The sequence below is a fragment of the Carya illinoinensis genome, chromosome 5 (assembly GCF_018687715.1).
Source record: "Carya illinoinensis cultivar Pawnee chromosome 5, C.illinoinensisPawnee_v1, whole genome shotgun sequence".
NCBI classification, from domain to species: domain Eukaryota; kingdom Viridiplantae; phylum Streptophyta; class Magnoliopsida; order Fagales; family Juglandaceae; genus Carya; species Carya illinoinensis.
This window is the reverse complement of record NC_056756.1, coordinates 4723931-4742287: the sequence shown is the minus strand read 5'-3', so window position 1 is coordinate 4742287 and position 18357 is coordinate 4723931. Positions and strand designations below refer to the sequence as shown.

The window sequence follows — 18357 nt, the reverse complement described above, 5'->3', positions numbered from 1 at the left end:
TTTTACATTGCAATCTCTTTCTACATTTTTACTCTGCAATGGCTCAACGATCTTCTCATGGCCAATATATGAGGTACTCTGCACCTCGTTCATCAGTTGTTCCTGCTTCTACCACAGGTGCTATCATGCAATGTAATGATCTGACTCATAGGTCAGATAATGAGGCTATCTATGAGCTTGTGAGTCTCGGTACCCGATACTCATCATCCATTGTCGCATTTTCTCAGCGACTGCAATCCAGAACTTGTAGAGTTGACTATCTCCACGAGAATATTGCTATACTTCAGCGACTTCTTCTGGAGTCCAACATGAAGATAGAATCAATAAAGAAAGAGAATAGGAATTTAAAATCTTTGCTTAAATCTTCTTTTCGATTGCCCACCGCTTTAGATAGGGATGACATGTAGATTCTTGAAGAACAAGAGCATTTGAAGAATGAGGCAAAGTGCCTTAAATTTCTGTAATTCTTGCTTCAAGATAATAAAATAATATTTCACAAATATTCATATTTGTGTTTCTATCTTCTGGTAGATGTTTTGTGTGCTTCATTTTATTTCTTCTTTAATAATGCACACTTCTTATCAAACCTATAATATGAATCTTGAAATACTAATTGTATTTAAAAGATGGTATTTCATGACTAATAATATCATCCATCTTCCCCTTGAAGCCGCAAGGGTTTCAGATTTATATTTCAAATATGTGCAGTTTCATGAGCTCTTCTGGAGCCTCAATGACATTTAAATCATATATATAAACTGCAATAATAGCTTGTTTTCATTTGCGTTTGGATTGCTTTAGATCATATAAGGATCTTTGAAACTTGATAGAATACATATTTCCAGATGTATTCATATTAGAAGTTTCAGACATTTTCTATCCTTCAGGGATTTTCATATATATATATCATGATCCAATGATCCATATAAATATGCAGTTAATCATGCATATCCAAACTCTCGGTAACTTTCAAGCTAATAAAAATCTCAATATGATTTCAACCATTTTAAAATCATATCAATATTGTTTCTTCGAGAAACTGACTTGTGATTTCTATATCACATTTTCATATTAACAGTTTCAGGCTTTTTATATCATGTATATAAATATCCACTGATATTTAACAAAAATCACCTCTTTAGGTATTTGGACTTCAAGTCAATATTTATCACATTTTACTTAGTGATATCAATTCTGCATATCAATTCTGCAGGAATTGAGAAACTGACTCGTGATTTATATATCACATTTTTATTTCCTTTCTATAAATACCCACTGACATTCAACAAGCATCACCTCTTTAGGTGTTTGGACTATAAGTCCCGATGCATCATATTTTACTAGTGAATCAATTCTGCAGGAATTATTTCTTTCAAATTTGGCCAATATTTTACGTCGGTATTCTTCGACGGTTCTTGATTCACTTTTATCATTACTTCTGGTAATGTCAATTGCCATCTCATATGGAAATACGTTGTCAACAACAATTTTATTTCTATCCATAATTTCTCCATTATTCATGAAATGTAACGAGATCTCGTTATTTTCAGGTACCTGTCCCTCTTCAAGGGAAGACATTTTCATGAAAAATCTCTTCAGGAGGCACTCTTCAGGAGATTTATACTCTTCAAGAGTTTATATAGGAGAATTTTATACAGAAAATTTGGATGGACTTTATTGCTTGTTCTGTGGGTATGACCTCTTCAGGAGCACCAAATTATTTGTGCTTTTCTCTTTTGAGATGCTCTATCTTTTGTATCAATACGTCTCACATGCCTTTAAACATGTCTTTAGACTGCTGAATTTCTTAATTGTCCTACAGGGACTTCAATCCTCGCTGGGATTTTAGTAGCTAGAATATGAGACATTTTTATCTTATTGCATCCAAAATTTAATTATCATCTGAACTTCTGGTTCACATATTATAATTAAAATAACGTCGAATTATTTTATCTTATTTGCTTCTGGCAAATTTTTCTTTCCACTTCTGGTGGTAAGACTTTATAGTAAAAGAATCTTCTGGTTCTTTTATGGACGTCCATATGAAAATCATTCGACTTATCGTAATTCATTTTAGATTATCAAGATAATCATGAAAAGATACAAATATTTTGAATCATATCACCTTTTTATGCATCATAATATTTGATTCAATAATTGTATAATATCATCTCAAAGAGAAAGTTTATAACTTTTCTAATACGAGCTTCTGGCTCGAAAAGATATTCATTATCACGTTCAATCTCTTAGTTTCTTTGAATGAAACGCATCATTATTTTCACTTCAGGGAATAGAATGATATAAATTCATTATCATTCACTTCAGGGAATGATCTAGATCTAGTAAGACGTGACTAATGATTCTTATCAAAAGCTCATTATTTTGCTCAGTCACTGAAAGACCAGATATAAATTTAGAATATATTGTGAACGTTTGCATTTCATATTGCTACTTCAGGAGCATACTCGATATTGCTACTTCAGGAGCACATTCGAGACGTTCATTCAAATATATATTCTTTCCACAATTTCAATTATGCAACTTTAGGTGCATAAATCATAATGAGCTTTTGGTAAATGATCCTTCAGGGATGCTCTATTTTCATTCTAAAATAAATTATATCATCAATAATTCATAACAAGTACAAAAAAAAACTTGTATCTAAACTATGTGAATAAAATTATTCACAGATATAATTGATATGTAAATTATGAAAATTTTAATTCACCTATATTTACTTTAAAGATTTCAAATGATATATTGAAAAACTTACTTGAAGTAAAAATGCCCACTGAATCCTGTTCGAACTTTGTCATATAGGTTTACTTTGAACTCCACCGAAATTGGCTTGATGGTATCTGGACCCCACTCCACATGATTTACCAAGTTGCCTGTCCTTTGCTAGCAACTTGCAAAACTGAGTAGGAAAACTTTATAGCAACACTCACCTCACAACACTAAGTTGCTTGCATAGGTATCCACCGCACTAAATAAATCAAACTTTTTTTTTTAATAATATAAAATAAAAAATATAATAATATAATAAAAGAGAAGTCATAATGGGCAGCTTATTCCAGCAACCCATTTTTGGCTTTTATGCCAAGTTCCTTTTATGCCATAGAGTCACAAAAATCAACGTTTGTGGCATGGTTTGTCGATTTTCTCTCTTCAGGGAACGATAGCTCTTGTCTCGACCCCAACGCAGATCTAGCTTCAGGCCGTTCTGGTCCAGATCCGAAGCTGCCGCCATTGGTTATCGTCGTCGTTTTCCTTAGCGTGTCCCTGGAGCAGAATCGAGCTCCTTCAGGTGTGTCCGATTCCCTAGAGCAGATGGTTCGTCGTGGATCCATTCTCTCTTTTGGATTTCGTCGTCCATGGCTGCCTCCCTATGGGTTAGACCGAGTAGATCCGATTCAAATGGCCTAGAGTTCCAGAAACTGGCTCGATCAGAGGGGCTGGTTAGCCGAGAAAACGCAAGCTGAATCGGAAGTGGGAGAGAGTGCCGGAGCCAACATAGCCCAGTACGTAGCAGTGCAAGCCGGTGCCACCAGATTTGCTGGTTGGGGTTGTCATATGCGGAGACGGAGCTGTGTTTTTCCCAACAACTCTTTTTCAGGGAGTCATTTTCCTTTCTCAGAAGCTCAACTGGAGGAGCCGTGCTCTTGTACGTGGACAAAGGCTGACACCTAAAGGAAAGAAGATTGAGCTGAAATGAAATAAAGCTGTAGTCGTGGAGATGAGCCTAATAAATGGAGGACAAAAAGCTGAATCGATGTCGATGCCGGAGAACCCAAGGCCGATACCCACGGCAATCAAGCTGTAGTCGTGGAGATGAGCCTAATAAATGGAGGACAAAAAGCTGAATCGATGTCGATGCCGGAGAACCCAAGGCCGATACCCACGGCAATCAAGGAAATACATCTGGTCATCTGTCGTCGAAAACCCAACCAGAGATTCCACCAGCCTTTTTCATGGCTGTCCTCCAGTTACTAACCGTAGTCATTCCTAACCTCTCTTCATGGTTTCTAATATGTTCTTCGAACGGCCCACGCTGATGCCGTACGTCCGACGGCGTGACTCGGTAGAACACGGGGAGAAGGCGCCTCCTACACTCGCATATCTTGGAAAGCTCCACCAAGCACCGAGAGGACGACGCGTAGTTTGGGGAGAAGATGGCGATGGAAGCAGCCGAGTCCTCGATGGGCTCGAGCAGAGACGGCGAGATCTCGTTCCCACCCTGCTGCCCGTGGTCTTGGAAGAAGACTCGAACGTGGTGTTTCTCGAGCGAGTCGCAGAGGTTGTAAGGAAAGCTAGGGCGGGTTTCTTCGCCTATGAAGCTCAGGAAAACGTCCCACCGGTGCCTAAAAGCGGGAGCCAATGAAACGGAAGTGGCGTGGTCGTCTTCCATCTCTCTTTGCAGTGCTCGATCTCCAGATCAGTTCTGTAAAGAGGATTATGAGGCTATGCAGAAGAAAAACAAGAAAGGAGTTGAGAGTAATCGTGCTGATAACGTGTTATAAATCAATCAAAATAAAGAGAGAGTTTCAAGAGATTGAGAGAGAGCGAGAGAGGGTAAGAGAGAATGAGAGGAGATTCTCTTATTGATCTGTATATCAATCTTATATCTTTCTTAAAGAATTCAACGATATATATAGGCGTATAAAGGGGGACTATGCTAGCTTACTATGCTAGTACTATGCATTTGACGACTATATAAATGTGGTCATACAATTCAACATGGTTTATAACAGATTTAAAATTATTAAAATGAGATAATCACATGATCTAATTGAAAATTCATAGATGGGAGAAAATCTCCTCTATTATTGTCGGCTATGCTTTCACTCTCCCAAATTCTCTCTCAATATGAGTTTTTTACGCCATGATTTGCGTAAAAAAGTTTTCTCTCTTTTATTTTCTTTCTTGACAATACTCTAAACACTCTCACCTACTCTCACTAATAGACATTATTTTTCTTAGGGTAGGTTGGCAGAAACATGCATGGCTGGCAGAGATCGATCAAATCCCAAGATGACAAGATCGGTTATAATATCCTAGCTACGTACTATTTTTTAGGCAAAATGTCAGCAAATTATAAATCTAAGTAGGCTTAGCTTCATGATCAGTCCGTATCTTAATAGCACTTTTTTAGATTATTATAAGGTCGTGATCATCACTAAATAGTTTGAAAAGCGATATATATGATCATGAGCAAGATCATAAAATTATGGTGTTTTGACGAGGAGCACATATTTTAAAATAGATAGAAGAGGCCAGTGCCCTCAAGTCACAGTTCCAGCAGTTCCTTCTACGAAAGTAGTTGAGGGTGGGTGAGAATTGGTAGAAAAATAGATGTGAAATTATCGTTTGTTTAAAAAAATTTTAAGTTGATAAGAAGATGTAGATTTTATTATTTATTTTATATTTTAATACTCTTTACAAGTGGGTCAGACTCCCTCTTAATGGATAGTCCAATACGTGAAATATTTAATTAAATAAGATAGAATATAGAGTCAGGTCCGAATTCATAATTTCTACTCTGATATCATGTAAAATCATTTTAGAAAAATAATCACATTGTATATAATATCTTCACTCTCAATAGTTACATACAAATCTATATAACATCGAAAAGTGGGATGCCCATGACGTGCATGTGTGGGATGAACCAAATCCTTATTGAATCTAATTTTTCCATTAGAAGGGGCTCATATATGTTCTGCAGTACCTCTTGTGAATACTCCGCCAGTATGAAAAGTTCTCATCACTTGAACTTTATAAACTCTATTCAACTGTATCCTATTAAATCAAACTATTTGTGATATTGATGTTTCCATCTCAAGGTTGAGAAATATTTTTTTACAATCCACTCTCACCCATTCTCAACTAGTCCCACCACGCTCTAGGTCTCTCTTACCCTGTCTTCTATTTATTTTTCTTGAACCTACTAACCAAATTTGATGGACGATCAGGATAGTTTGCAAAAAGTGACTCAATTATTGGCCTCCTGTTCGTAAGAAACCAACACCAAATGGGGACAAAAGGCAACTACTTCACGTGATATTATTTGTTGTCTTCACAATGTTTGAATTACTCGTTTGTTTCCCTTTGTTGTCCTTTTAACTTGCTATGTTTTATTCAATTTCAAACCACATGCAGTACAAATACTCTTTCTTATTGACGTCTCTCTCCCTTTCGAGTTCTTTCTATTATATTTAATTAAATATTTCTAAACTATTCATTAAGAGAGAGTCTGGCCTACACATAAGCAGGAGTATTAAAATATAAAATAAATAATAAAATCTACATCTTCTCATCAGTTTAAACTTTTTAGACAAGTAATAATTTTACACCATTAAACTTTTTTTGGGTGGCTTTAATTTGGGACCGGAGTATTCTTATAAAACAATACTATTTTTATAATTTATTTTATAAAATATGTTTAATTTAGAATATGAATGTGTGTCTATGTATATATAGACACACATTTCACATTGAGTGGTGCTACTCTTACGGAAAATTCAATACCGGATACCAATAGTGTAGATTGTTTCTTCTCTCTTTTTTTTTCTTCTTATTTTCTTCAATCATTTTTAAACCCTTTTAAACATTTAAAAAAAATCGTCAAATTATTAAAAAAATATTTTTTTAATCATTAAATAAAAAATTTAGAAAAATCAATACAAAATTTGTGCATCGATAGATCTATCGTTTCTTGTTCACATTTGGGGTTGGTCAAGAAAGTTTGTTGTTACAGTGATTGATTAATTTGATTGGTGTAGTCAGTGAACATTTAACAATCTCCCACAAAAGAGTCATTGTCTTGGACCCATTAGCTGTCAATTGTGCCCAATTAATTGTGAGTCGTGATTGATTGATTAATGCGTGAATCACATTGTTTGTGATTAGGTACGAAAAATCCGGCAAGAATCAATTAGTGTATTTTCCCTTAGAAACTCTGTTGTTACAGTGATTGATTAATTTGATTGGTGTAGTCAGTGAACATTTAACAATGTCTCACAAATAAAAAAAAAATTAAAAAAAAAAATTAGACGTCTCTCTGGACATTCCGCTCATAGGAATCAGATGTTTATAGAAAAAAGATTTTAATGTTTTGTTTTATTTTATTTGTTCTTATTTTTAATGTTGTAAATATTGAATTAATTTTTTATTTTTTTAGTATAAATATGCAGTTAGTTATATATTTTGCTCTGTTTTTATTAATGCTTGTAATATATATCAGTACAAAGCATCTGCGTGTAGTTATAGATATATTTTTTCAAAAATAATGATTTCACCAAATTAGACAAACTTGCTTTGCAACAAACAGCCATACAAAAATTATAATATCGTCTCCATTAATTTTATAGAGGATGATACAAAATGATGATGGGCTAGATCTTACTGGCATCAAAAAACTCATATTTTGAACTAATATTTTTGTTAGACTTCTATTAAATTTATTGCAGGCTACATTGTTAAAACTATCGATGTTATAAATATATATTGGACTATGTTATGTTTTAACCTAATTTTTCTTTTTCTAATCTATGCGAGCATGTATTTTACTTAACTATCATCACCCATAAATATATTATTTTTTTAAAAATAATTATTTCACCGAACTAGGCAAACCTGTATCTTGCACGTTGCTTCCATCCTAGTATATATAAACAGAGCTCACAAATATTAACAATTCGTTTGATTATATATGATATGAGATGGGAAAATTCTAAATGTTGTCGACTCGTGCAGACGTCTTGCAGTCGTCCAAGTGGATTTATAGTGAAACGATTCGTTTTATTCAATTTGGAATGTTAAAACCAAGCGGTAAAGAGAAGAAACAGGAAAAAAATTGAAGGAGATCCCATTTGAAGGAAAACTATAAGTCCCCTGCTATGGAAATCTCATCTGAAGGGAAAAAAAAAATGAAGAAAAAAAAGAAGGTTGAAGAATACTACATTTACAGTTTTCTAAAAACCAAAGAAATCTACTACCATGAAAATCCCATTTTAAGGGGAAAAAAAAAATATAGGAAAAAATCCACTGTTATGGAAATCCCATTTGACAAAATCTACATAAAAAAAATGGAGAAAACTTAATAAAATGGGAAAACCCATGAAGCATGACCTCTGTTTTTATACCTCCAAAACAGAGCATTCCTAAAACTATGCCTTCCCATCTCAGCCGAGAGCTACCGTGGTCCTACCAAGCACAGCTTCTTCAAACCCCCCAGACTTGAATACTCTCTCTTTCCCCCCACCTTAAACGACCAAACCAGAGCACATGAAACCTTTCAAGCACGGCAACGCGGTGAAGACTCTCTCTTCTCCCACGTTTTCTCTCTTTCCACCTTCTTTTTCTCACATCATTTTTCTACCATCACACTTGTTGCTGTCGATCTCGACTTGGCCACCTAGATCCGCTGGTGTGATTTGCTATCTTGGTGAGTAAGACCCTTGTAGCACGACTTCATAGTCCAGAGTCTTCTTTCTCTACACAAATAGGGAAATGCTACACAACCTCCCAACACACCACACTCCACTTTTTTTTTAATTTTTTATTATTTTTTTAATACTTTTTTTTGAATTTATTCTTTTTAAAATAATTTAATTCTTTTATTCATTATTTATATATTAAATATTTAATAAAAAATAAAATAAAAAAAATGTGGAATGTGGGTTGTTGGGAGGTTGTGAAGATTTTTTCACACAAATAATAGTTTCTTTTATTTTGTGTTTTGTTTTTTTTTTTTTAATTTGACTTGAAAACCTGCCACGTCAGCTGATTGCATCCCGACTCTATCAAATGACTATATGTAGAAGAATTATATAAGATGAGATAAAATTTAAAAATAAAATAAAATATTATTAAAATATAATTTTTGAATATTTTTTATTTTAAAATTTAAAAAAAATTGAATTTTTATTTTATTCTGTGTTGAGTTTACACAAATGTTAATAATCAAATAAAAAAAAAGATTTATATAACTAAATGAGATATAAATATCATGTAGAAAATTACTCCTACTTTTAAAAAACAACATGAATATTGACACGTAAGGAGAGGTGATAGATTTCATTTAATTGGGCAGCTAAGTAAATCCCCCATGTACAGCATTTTTTTTTTAATCTTATCTTATCTCCGATCATGTACAGTTTGTTGTCAACAATGGATGTTATGGGAAGTCCCCCATCATGTATAGTTTGTTGTCTGCAATGGATGTTATGGGAAGTTTAAGTACATAATGATGTACACCTCGATCGGGTACTGTACTTCTCTATATGGAAAATGATTATGGCAAGCGCAGCAAGTAAGCGCCACGTAGTCGCGTCCGACGTGGCAGCCAAAGTTAATGAAACGGTGCGTATTGTTGAACCCGTGCCATTCCACTCCTTCAGCCCTTTCGTCTCCCATAATTGCTGTCCAACTCCAGAAGTCCCTTTCATCTCCCATTTTCCCATTCGCCCCTTTCGTCTCCCGTTCTCCCCTCATTCGCCCCTTTCATCTCCCGTTCGCCATCAACCCTAACCCTAGCTCTGCGAACCTGACGAACGATGAGCTTGTCTTCCTCGTGTACTGTGTGGCTTTGTTTTTTTTCTCATTTGTCTGAGATCTTCGCTTTCGTAGATCGATTTGAGCAAGTATGTTGATGTTATAGTTTGTTTATCTTTTCGAAGGCTGGATTTAACCATGGGTGCTTGAATCTCTTTATAGATTTCATTGTTTATCTCGTCGAAGGCTGGATTTAACCATGGGTGCTTGAATCTCTTTATAGAAGAAAAGGTTTTTCCAGTTTTTTCCTCTCGGTTTCTCTTTGCAGTCTGGAGTTTTTTCCTCTCGGTTTCTCTTTGCAGTCTGGATTTGGTATTTTGCAAGGCTCGGTTTTCTCTTTCGATTTCACAATTTTTTTTGCAGATTTTGCCCCTTGGTTTCTCTTTGCAATCTGGGTTCGTTAAGATTGGTTTTCCATTGTCAAATCTCTTTAGATTTGTTTCTTTCTCAAAATCTGCAGAACCCCTAACCCTAACTCTCGAAGCCCTAATCCACATTTACTCCCGAAACCCTAACTCCCGAAACCCTAACCCCAACCCTAACCCTAACCCTAATTGCCGAAACCCTAACTCCTGAAACCCTAACCCAAAATCTAACTGCCGAAACCGTAACCCTAACTCTAGAAACCCTAACCCTAACCCTAACTCTTGAAACCCTAACTCCTGAAACCCTAACCCGAGAAACCCAATTTTTGGAGTTGGGGTTTGGGCACTGGGCAATTATCGAGAGAACCCACTCAAGGTTGGTAACTCCCCTTGGCTCTTGTGTTTCAATAAATGATTTTTATGCATTGTATTTATGTTATTTATTTCTATTTAAAAATCTGATTCTTCCGTTGTTTCATCTGCAGGTTATTAATTAAGAAGAGAATTGGATATGAATGCAGTTGAAAGTGACCAACCGAAGTTGAGTTTTATTTCCTATTCTGCTTTAGTTGTTAATTCCTAGATTAATTTCCAGAATGGTTGGATTGTTCTGTTTATGAAGTATTTAGCTATCAATCATTTTAAATGTTATGAATCAGTTATTATGTGCATAATATTGTGTTTACTTGTTCTGTTTAGGAAGTATTTAGCTATCAATGTGTTTGAATGTTATGAATCAGTTATTATGTGCATGATATTGTCTGTTTGTAATCAACCCGATTGTTTTGTTTACAGTGTCTTTATGTAGACTTCATCCTAATTAAATGTGAGCCAACAATGTGATTTTCACTAAATGTGACCTCTGTATTATGATTTTACTTGTTCTGTTTAGGAAGTATTTAGCTATCAATGTGTTTTAATGTTATGAATCAATTATTATGTGCATGATATTGTTTGTTTGTAATCAACTCGATTGTTCTGTTTACAGTGTCTTTATGTAGACTTCATCCTAATTAAATGTGAGCCAACAATGTGATTTCCACTAAATGTGACCTCTGTATTATGATTTTACTTGTTCTGTTTAGGAAGTATTTAGCTATCAATGTGTTTTAATGTTATGAATCAGTTATTATGTGCATGATATTGTCTGTTTGTAATCAATCCGATTGTTCTGTTTACAGTGTCTTTATGTAGACTTCATCCTAATTAAATGTGAGCCAACAATGTGATTTTCACTAAATGTGACCTCTATATTATGATTTTACTTGTTCTGTTTAGGAAGTATTTAGCTATCAATGTGTTTTAATGTTATGAATCAGTTATTATGTGCATGATATTGTCTGTTTGTAATCAACCCGATTGTTCTGTTTACAGTGTCTTTATGTAGACTTCATACTAATTAAATGTGAGCCAACAATGTGATTTCCACTTAATGTGACCTCTGTATTATGATTTTACTATTTCTGTTTAGGAAGTATTTAGCTATCAATGTGTTTTAATGTTATGAATCAGTTATTATGTGCATGATATTGTCTGTTTGTAATCAACCCGATTGTTCTGTTTACAGTGTCTTTATGTAGACTTCATGCTAATTAAATGTGAGCCAACAATGTGATTTTCACTAAATGTGACCTCTGTATTATGATTTTACTTGTTCTGTTTAGGAAGTATTTAGCTATCAATGTGTTTTAATGTTATGAATCAGTTATTATGTGCATGATATTGTCTGTTTGTAATCAACCCGATTGTTTCAATGTTAGAATGTCATCACCCTCAACTTCTTCCACATCCTTTGGTAAATGTACTGTGAGCCAACCTTTATGCTTCTGTGAGGTTGAGGCAACACTGAGATACTCAAATACTCCCAGAAATCCAGGACGTCCCTTCTTTGGCTGTCCAAAGTACAACAATGAGGTAAAACGTTTCTTTGCATATATTTCCTAAAGGTTCTGTTTAATTATAAGTATATCTAACTCAGTTTGTGTCTTTTGGATAAAATGAGCAGGGCTTACCATTTTGCAAGTTCTTTAAGTGGGTGAATGGTACTTTGGACATAGAGCAAGAACTTCACCAAATTAAAATTGAACTATTAAGGAAGGATGAAGAGCTGAAAAGGATACTTGACGATTTTCAACAGAGGGAGATTAAGTTCCGGAAGAGAGCTGATGCGATTGAGAAAATGCTATCCAATATACTTGAGGAGGTTCAGAAGAAGGACTTGGTGCTTTTAAAGCAAGAAGCTGAAAATAGGCGTTCATGCACACTACTCCATTTGTATTGGGCTGTTGCCATTGTTTTATCATGTTACATTTTGCTGTCTAACCAAGCTCAGAATTGATTTCTCTTAAGTTATTGCAAATATGTAGTTTAAGTTACTCTGATCTGGCAAGTTATTTTGTGGTTTGTGATGGTCGATGTAAAGAAGAACTGGGAAGCCATGTTTCCCAATAACTTGATGTAATTTTATTTTGTGGTTTCTGATGGTGGATGTTACTCTGAACTGGGAAGCAAACTTTTAGAAGTGTTGTCAAACCATTTTGTGTATTCTGTGAGTGGTTGTAATTTGAAGTTGGATTGTAATCTGATTAAGAAGTGTTGTTATTTGAAATAGAGCATTATGATGGTGCATTACATCTAAATATCAAGTGTTGTATTTCAAATGTGAACTACTCCATCTATATTTTAGTAGATCCATGTTGGTTTCTGGATATGTTACAGCTAACACTAAGGGCTGAGCCCTTAGTCTTTAAATGTGAAACTTGCAATCAGGAACCCGTTTAGGTGGTGTACCAAACTTGCTAAAGAGGGTGCCATTAAGGATGTTGGATCAACCCAACATCCACATATCACTTGACTCATGACTTATGCGCATGCTCATTTCCCTTACAGTATTCCTTATTGCTCAATTCTAGAGCACATGCTCATTTCAACCAACAGCCAACTCTTGAACAATATATTAGAGAACTTAAACCCGATTGTAATATGATGTTGCTGACTTGCCCTCTTACAACTAGCATCTATCAACACCACTAGCATCTATACGTTGCACCATGTGGGGCCATGTACGGCTTGGTCTTCAACCTCAATTTTTGTTGATTGATCTAAATGTGAAACCACAACAATCTAGAAGCATAACCTTAACAATATTCTATAAATAAAGCTGGAATAGGTCATGAAATTCTTATTAATCAACCAAACTTAATTAATAGGTATCATTACAAGCCCTGCCAACTCATTAAGTTACTCTAAAGACCAACTTTTAGAGCTTAGAAGCTGTCCAATTACAGGGAATACATTCAAAACAGCCTAGAAGCTGTCCAATTACAATCAATACACCAGAATTCATGAATTTGCACAGAAATTCCAGCCAATACATCAATTCTGGCAACCTTTAAAAATTGCCGAAATTCATTGTTGGATTCGGTTGTGTCTCATCCACATACTCCAGTTGTGATCCATCCAACCCAAAATTGATCTGTTTCATGAAGAAGCTGCAAATAATTAGTATGAAATTGTATTAACCTAATAACTAATCATAAAAATAGCAAACTCCAATGTGACGCCCCCAAATCCCCACGCCCGAACACGGGGAAATCGAGACGTCCGGATGGTGACAACCCGGGTCACCATCCCATCGACGGGTGCCAAGTGTGTGCAAAGGCAACAAATGTGCAAAAGGAAACGCAGCGGATAACGAAAGTCATATAACTAAGTACCAGAATTTTTTTCTTAATGTAATACAAGCTGTTTAAAACATACGTAAATAAAATATTACAAAAACCCAAATACAGTTTTAAACAAATATAAAACATATCATCAGCAACCAGACGGAGCCGCATCCTCGGGCTCAGCCGCCTCCTCCTCATCCTCATCACCTGCACCAAAAGCTACGGAACCACAAATGGTTCTGCAGGTAAGTAAACCCAAACGCTACCAGATAAAAACACATAGGACTCAAACAATATGCATGAAACATGCCCAATGCACAAAGCCCATAAAACATAATTTTTTTCCACACACGCCAAAAATCCCATTTGGCCCAAAAACATATCCTTTCCGAAAAACACGCCAAAAGTCCATTTGGCCCAATATATCGCCAGAAGTCCATCCGGCCCAATATCTCGCCAGAAGTCCATCTGGCCCACGCCAAAAGTCTCATTTGGCCTCACAAACCATTATCCAATTTTAACCGTATACACCATGACCTCCCCTAGGGGTCATCCGCACACCCTGGCTCCAGTGTCACACCGTAGAGTACCACCACGCAAGTGACACCTAACGAGCGATGCCCAGTTCCGCGCCCCGCGCGTTCGTAGCCAAGCATCCTCTAGCCCTGGCCAGCGAAGGGCCACAGAGTCGGTGAGTAGGGCGATGCCCGGTTCCGCGCCCGGCGCGTTCGTAGCCAAGCATCCCCTAGCCCCGCTCCCGTCATCGCTCTCGACAACTCAGGGGACATCACTCAGTTTATTCCGCTCCCGAGTGACCAGAGGAGCTCCACCGAGATAATAACCCATCCCGGCTTGGGCTCGTGATACACACGCACCCGCAATACACTTACGCCAATACACAGGCTTTTCACATAAATCCACAAACACACGTGCATGCACCATGTAATGCCATAACAATGCATAATAAAATAATCCAACAATCAGAAATCAAATAAACAGGCAACTCCGTCCTCCATCCATCCGACCCCCGAAACTCCTCGGACTCAGTCCGGAATCAACAACCAACAACAGTAAATAATTGAATGAGCAATATATATTAAAATCTGAAAATAGGGTTTGGAAAATACTTACAGCACTATATGGCAATTTTAGAAAACACGCGGCGTCGCAAACGGCACCGGAAAAGCAACGTCACAGTGAAAATTCACTGTGGCCGTGGGTTGTGAAAAACCCACTTTCGAACGGGGACAAACTAGGACACGAAATTGATAGGGAATGGTCTAAGGATGGTTGTGAAGCTATTGGAAGTGGTGGTTGGCCGTGGGTGGCGGCGGAATCGCCGGAAATGGCCGGATTACCCAAAACTGAAAGCTAGCTCGTAGGAGCTGTTCCGGTGGTCGTTGGAGGCCGGAAATGGGTGGGTTAGGACGGCAAGGAGTCGGTGATGAAGTGGTGAAGAAGTGGTGGCCGGAGGTGGAGCGACGGCGGCGGATCGGAGCAAAATCCGTGCGCCCTTCTTGGAGCTTTTCCGGCCAAACGGCCGGCCGGTTGGGGTGGGCTTTGGAGGGGTGGTACGCCGGAGGGAGGGGAAGAGAATGGGACCGGTGGGGGGTCAAACGGTGGCCGGACGGCGGCGGTCTGGGCTGTTGAAGGAACGTCCGGCGTGAGGGAGAGGGAGGAGAGAGAGAGAGCTCGGGGGGGGACCGATCGGGGAGAGAGAAGAGAGAAAAAAGAAAAAGAAGAAAAAAGAAAAAGAAAGGAAAAAAAAAAGAAAAGAGATGTAGGGAAAAGAGAAGATCTAATCCTCATCCGGAAAACAAAACTAAACCGCCAAAAAGAGATTAAAACCACAAAACAACTAAAAGAAATAAAACACAACCTCAAATAAATTAAATTAAATTAAAAACCAATTTTAAAACGCAAATAAATTAAAATAATAAACTAATATATTAATTAAATAAAAACAATTATTTAAGCGAAAATACACTTAAAAGCGGGTCATCACATCCAATATGTTTACAGTTTCTTGACTCTCATTCCATGTAACATAAGGCTGGGTTCTAGTAATGTCAAAAGCTCGTGTGCTGTCTGCCACAACCTGATCCTGTTAAAATATTAACATTCAAGATCCATCATTGTCAATGCTTTCATTCTCTGAAAAAAATTATAAATATAAAAATAGTTCAACCACATCTGAACTTAGATAGTTTTGATCATATACCTGGCTAACATGTCTGTCAGTGGAGATAGGGGTCTCTGATGTGCCAAATAAATTTCTGCGTGTGTCGAGGACTGGTGTTTCTTCTCTTGAAAGCTAAGAAGACAAGTAACACAAGCAATAACACATTAAGTTATATGCTAATAACTTTGGTGGCCAATATCTAGAAGTAACAAGTCTACAATACAATTTAAATGAAATTGTATTAACCTGTTTACTTTTCCCCTTGATAGGTGTTTTTTGCTTCTTCGCTTTAACTTTCAACACTCGCTTCTCCAATGTCGATGCTCTCCTCAGAGACGGAGGTCTGCCTTTCCCTCTTACAACAAGTGGATTAGAACCTGTTTTTCATTACCATTTGTAGTCGTCTCAACTGAATGTAAGGCAACATTTGAACCCTGTTACAGTCATACATGGGGGTTGTTGGTTCTGAAGATATAAGTCAATCATTGCATGTAACTTTTGATATGTATCCGTGGTGTGCTCAATGGAACCCGCTGCAAGAGTTATCATCTTATAACATACATTCAATAGACCTGAATATCTATTTGTATCTGGCCTCTGATCCTCTACGTCATAGCTGCAGGGGATCAATGTGTATTGTCTTCTGATATCCTTCCTCCATCAATCTAAAATGTATTTACTTGGCAATGATTTTACTTGGTTAGATTTGAATATTGCCAGAATATGTCGACACAGTATCCCCCTCATCTGAAATAACCCACATGAGCACTTTGCATCACAGTTTTCCTCATTAAACTCCACAGAAAATGTGACCGGTTTAGCGAACTCCTCAACACAAATTTCATCCTCTACAATATAGGTTTTTATGGATCCATCCCTTTTATATAGAGCTGGATCCATATCAAGCACACTCATAACTTGCTGCTGAACTTCCTTAAATTTTGTGTTGGTGTACAACTCTTGAAATTTCTTCTCAATGGGAGATCTAGAAATGCAGGAAATTGTGGCACTAAATGAGTGAAAGTCTGCGCTTGTTTCATTCTCAATTTTCTTTCTCAGCGCGTTGTCAAACTGATCAATAAACTCCTTCAAGTTTGTTTTTGCATGAACATACCCATCAAAAAAGGCATTCATACTCTCGCTCCGCTGGGTTGTACTCATTCCAGCCCAAAAGAACTCTTTCAAAAATACAGGTACCCAATGCCCATGCTCAGCGTATAAACTTTGCAACCAGGCATTTTCGTGCAAACTGTAGGTGTTAATTAACCCCTCCCAACAATTCTCGAACTCTTCGATACTCTGAGTATCATATACACATTTTATCAACTCATTTTTCAACCCATTTTTATAGGCACCATGTGAGCCAAGCTTCTCAGGGACTTTTTTCAATATATGCCATAGGCAAAATCTATGTTGTGTTTTCAGAAATACAAGAGCAATTGCATTTTTCATTGTTCTGTCTTGATCTGTGATGATAGCTTTCGGAGCTATACTATCCATACATTTCAACCAAGTTTGGAATAACCATGTAAAGGTCTCTGTATCCTCACTTGAAATCAACCCTGCTCCCAAAAGAATGGACTGTCTGTGGTGGTTTACAACAACAAATGGTGCAAAAGGCATCCTATATCTGTTTGTGAGGTACGTGGTGTCAAATGTGACCACATCACCAAAATACGTGTACGTTGCCCTACTACGTGGATCTGCCCAAAATACATTCCTTAGCCTCCCATCATCATCTAAGTCCATCAATGCAAAGAAACCATTATTCTTGTACTGCATCCTCAAAAAATAATCTTGGAGTGCTCCAACACCACCAGCACCAAGTCATAGATGCCGTGCTTTGTCGATGTAATTGCGACAATCATTTTCCAAAAATGGAAGGTTCTCAAACCCACCTGCACCAACGACAAGAGATCCAAAACTCTTATTTATCTAGATGCCAGCCAAGTCGTTTGTGTCAAGAACTTTTTTTATGGTCTCACTCACTTCTCTATTACATCGAAAGAAGCGAGATTTCTTTGGACTAAGGCCATGATTATGTGTATTATGGATTGTTGTTAACCGCATCTTCCCCTCGACTTTTAATGCATTAATCTTTGCCTTACAGTCCGTCTTTTCGGTCGAACTTGGGTTGGCAACATTTAAACTCCTATTTCAAGCCTTCCCTCCGCGGGCACATCCAAGGGTGACATATCTGATACTTTGATCCTCTCCCCTCTCACTCCTTTGTGTCATCACGCCAAACCCACATTTCTTAGCATAATCCTTATAATAGCTTTGTAAATCTTCAAATTATTTGAATTCCATCCCCAACTTTGGCTCCTCTATTATATCACCACCATCCGGTTGCACTGACTGTGGTGACCCAGTCGTGCCATCTTTGGTTTCCCTGCAATTTGGTATATCCTCTTTACTTCCTTCATCAATTCTAGAGGAAGGACTTGGTGTTTCAGTTTGCTTACGATTTTGTGTAGTTTCTTCACCAACTCTTGCACTCGTTGCAGAGCTTGTAGAGCCGATGGGAGTCGGCGGTCTCATCCCATATTGAAATGCGTAACCAGCATTCTACATAAAAAAATTACAC

At 37.0% G+C, this 18357-nt stretch overlaps 1 protein-coding gene across 1 annotated transcript; it reads right to left on the bottom strand.

Moving 5' to 3' along the window:
* Positions 1-15575: 15575 nt before the first annotated feature.
* LOC122309519 (protein FAR1-RELATED SEQUENCE 5-like) lies at positions 15576-17552 on the bottom strand. The gene is made up of 4 exons (XM_043123029.1): positions 16532-17552; positions 16017-16147; positions 15810-15902; positions 15576-15692 (listed from the first exon to the last, which is right to left on the bottom strand). Exons 1-4 carry the CDS (start codon positions 17550-17552, stop codon positions 15576-15578), a joined length of 1362 nt encoding a protein of 453 aa, XP_042978963.1.
* Between the last annotated feature and the right edge of the window lie 805 nt (positions 17553-18357).

What these genes read in the sequence shown, in the direction of transcription:
- LOC122309519 (XM_043123029.1), bottom strand. Translation starts at nt 17,552, where the DNA reads ATGCAGTACAAGAATAATGGTTTCTTTGCATTGATGGACTTAGATGAT. An exon ending in CTGTGATGCAAAGTGCTCAT is followed by an intron (nt 16,148 to 16,531) that starts GTGGGTTATTTC and finishes AATGAAAAACAG; the next exon opens with GTTCTAATCCACTTGTTGTA. An exon ending in CTGACAGACATGTTAGCCAG is followed by an intron (nt 15,693 to 15,809) that starts GTATATGATCAA and finishes ATATTTTAACAG; the next exon opens with GATCAGGTTGTGGCAGACAG.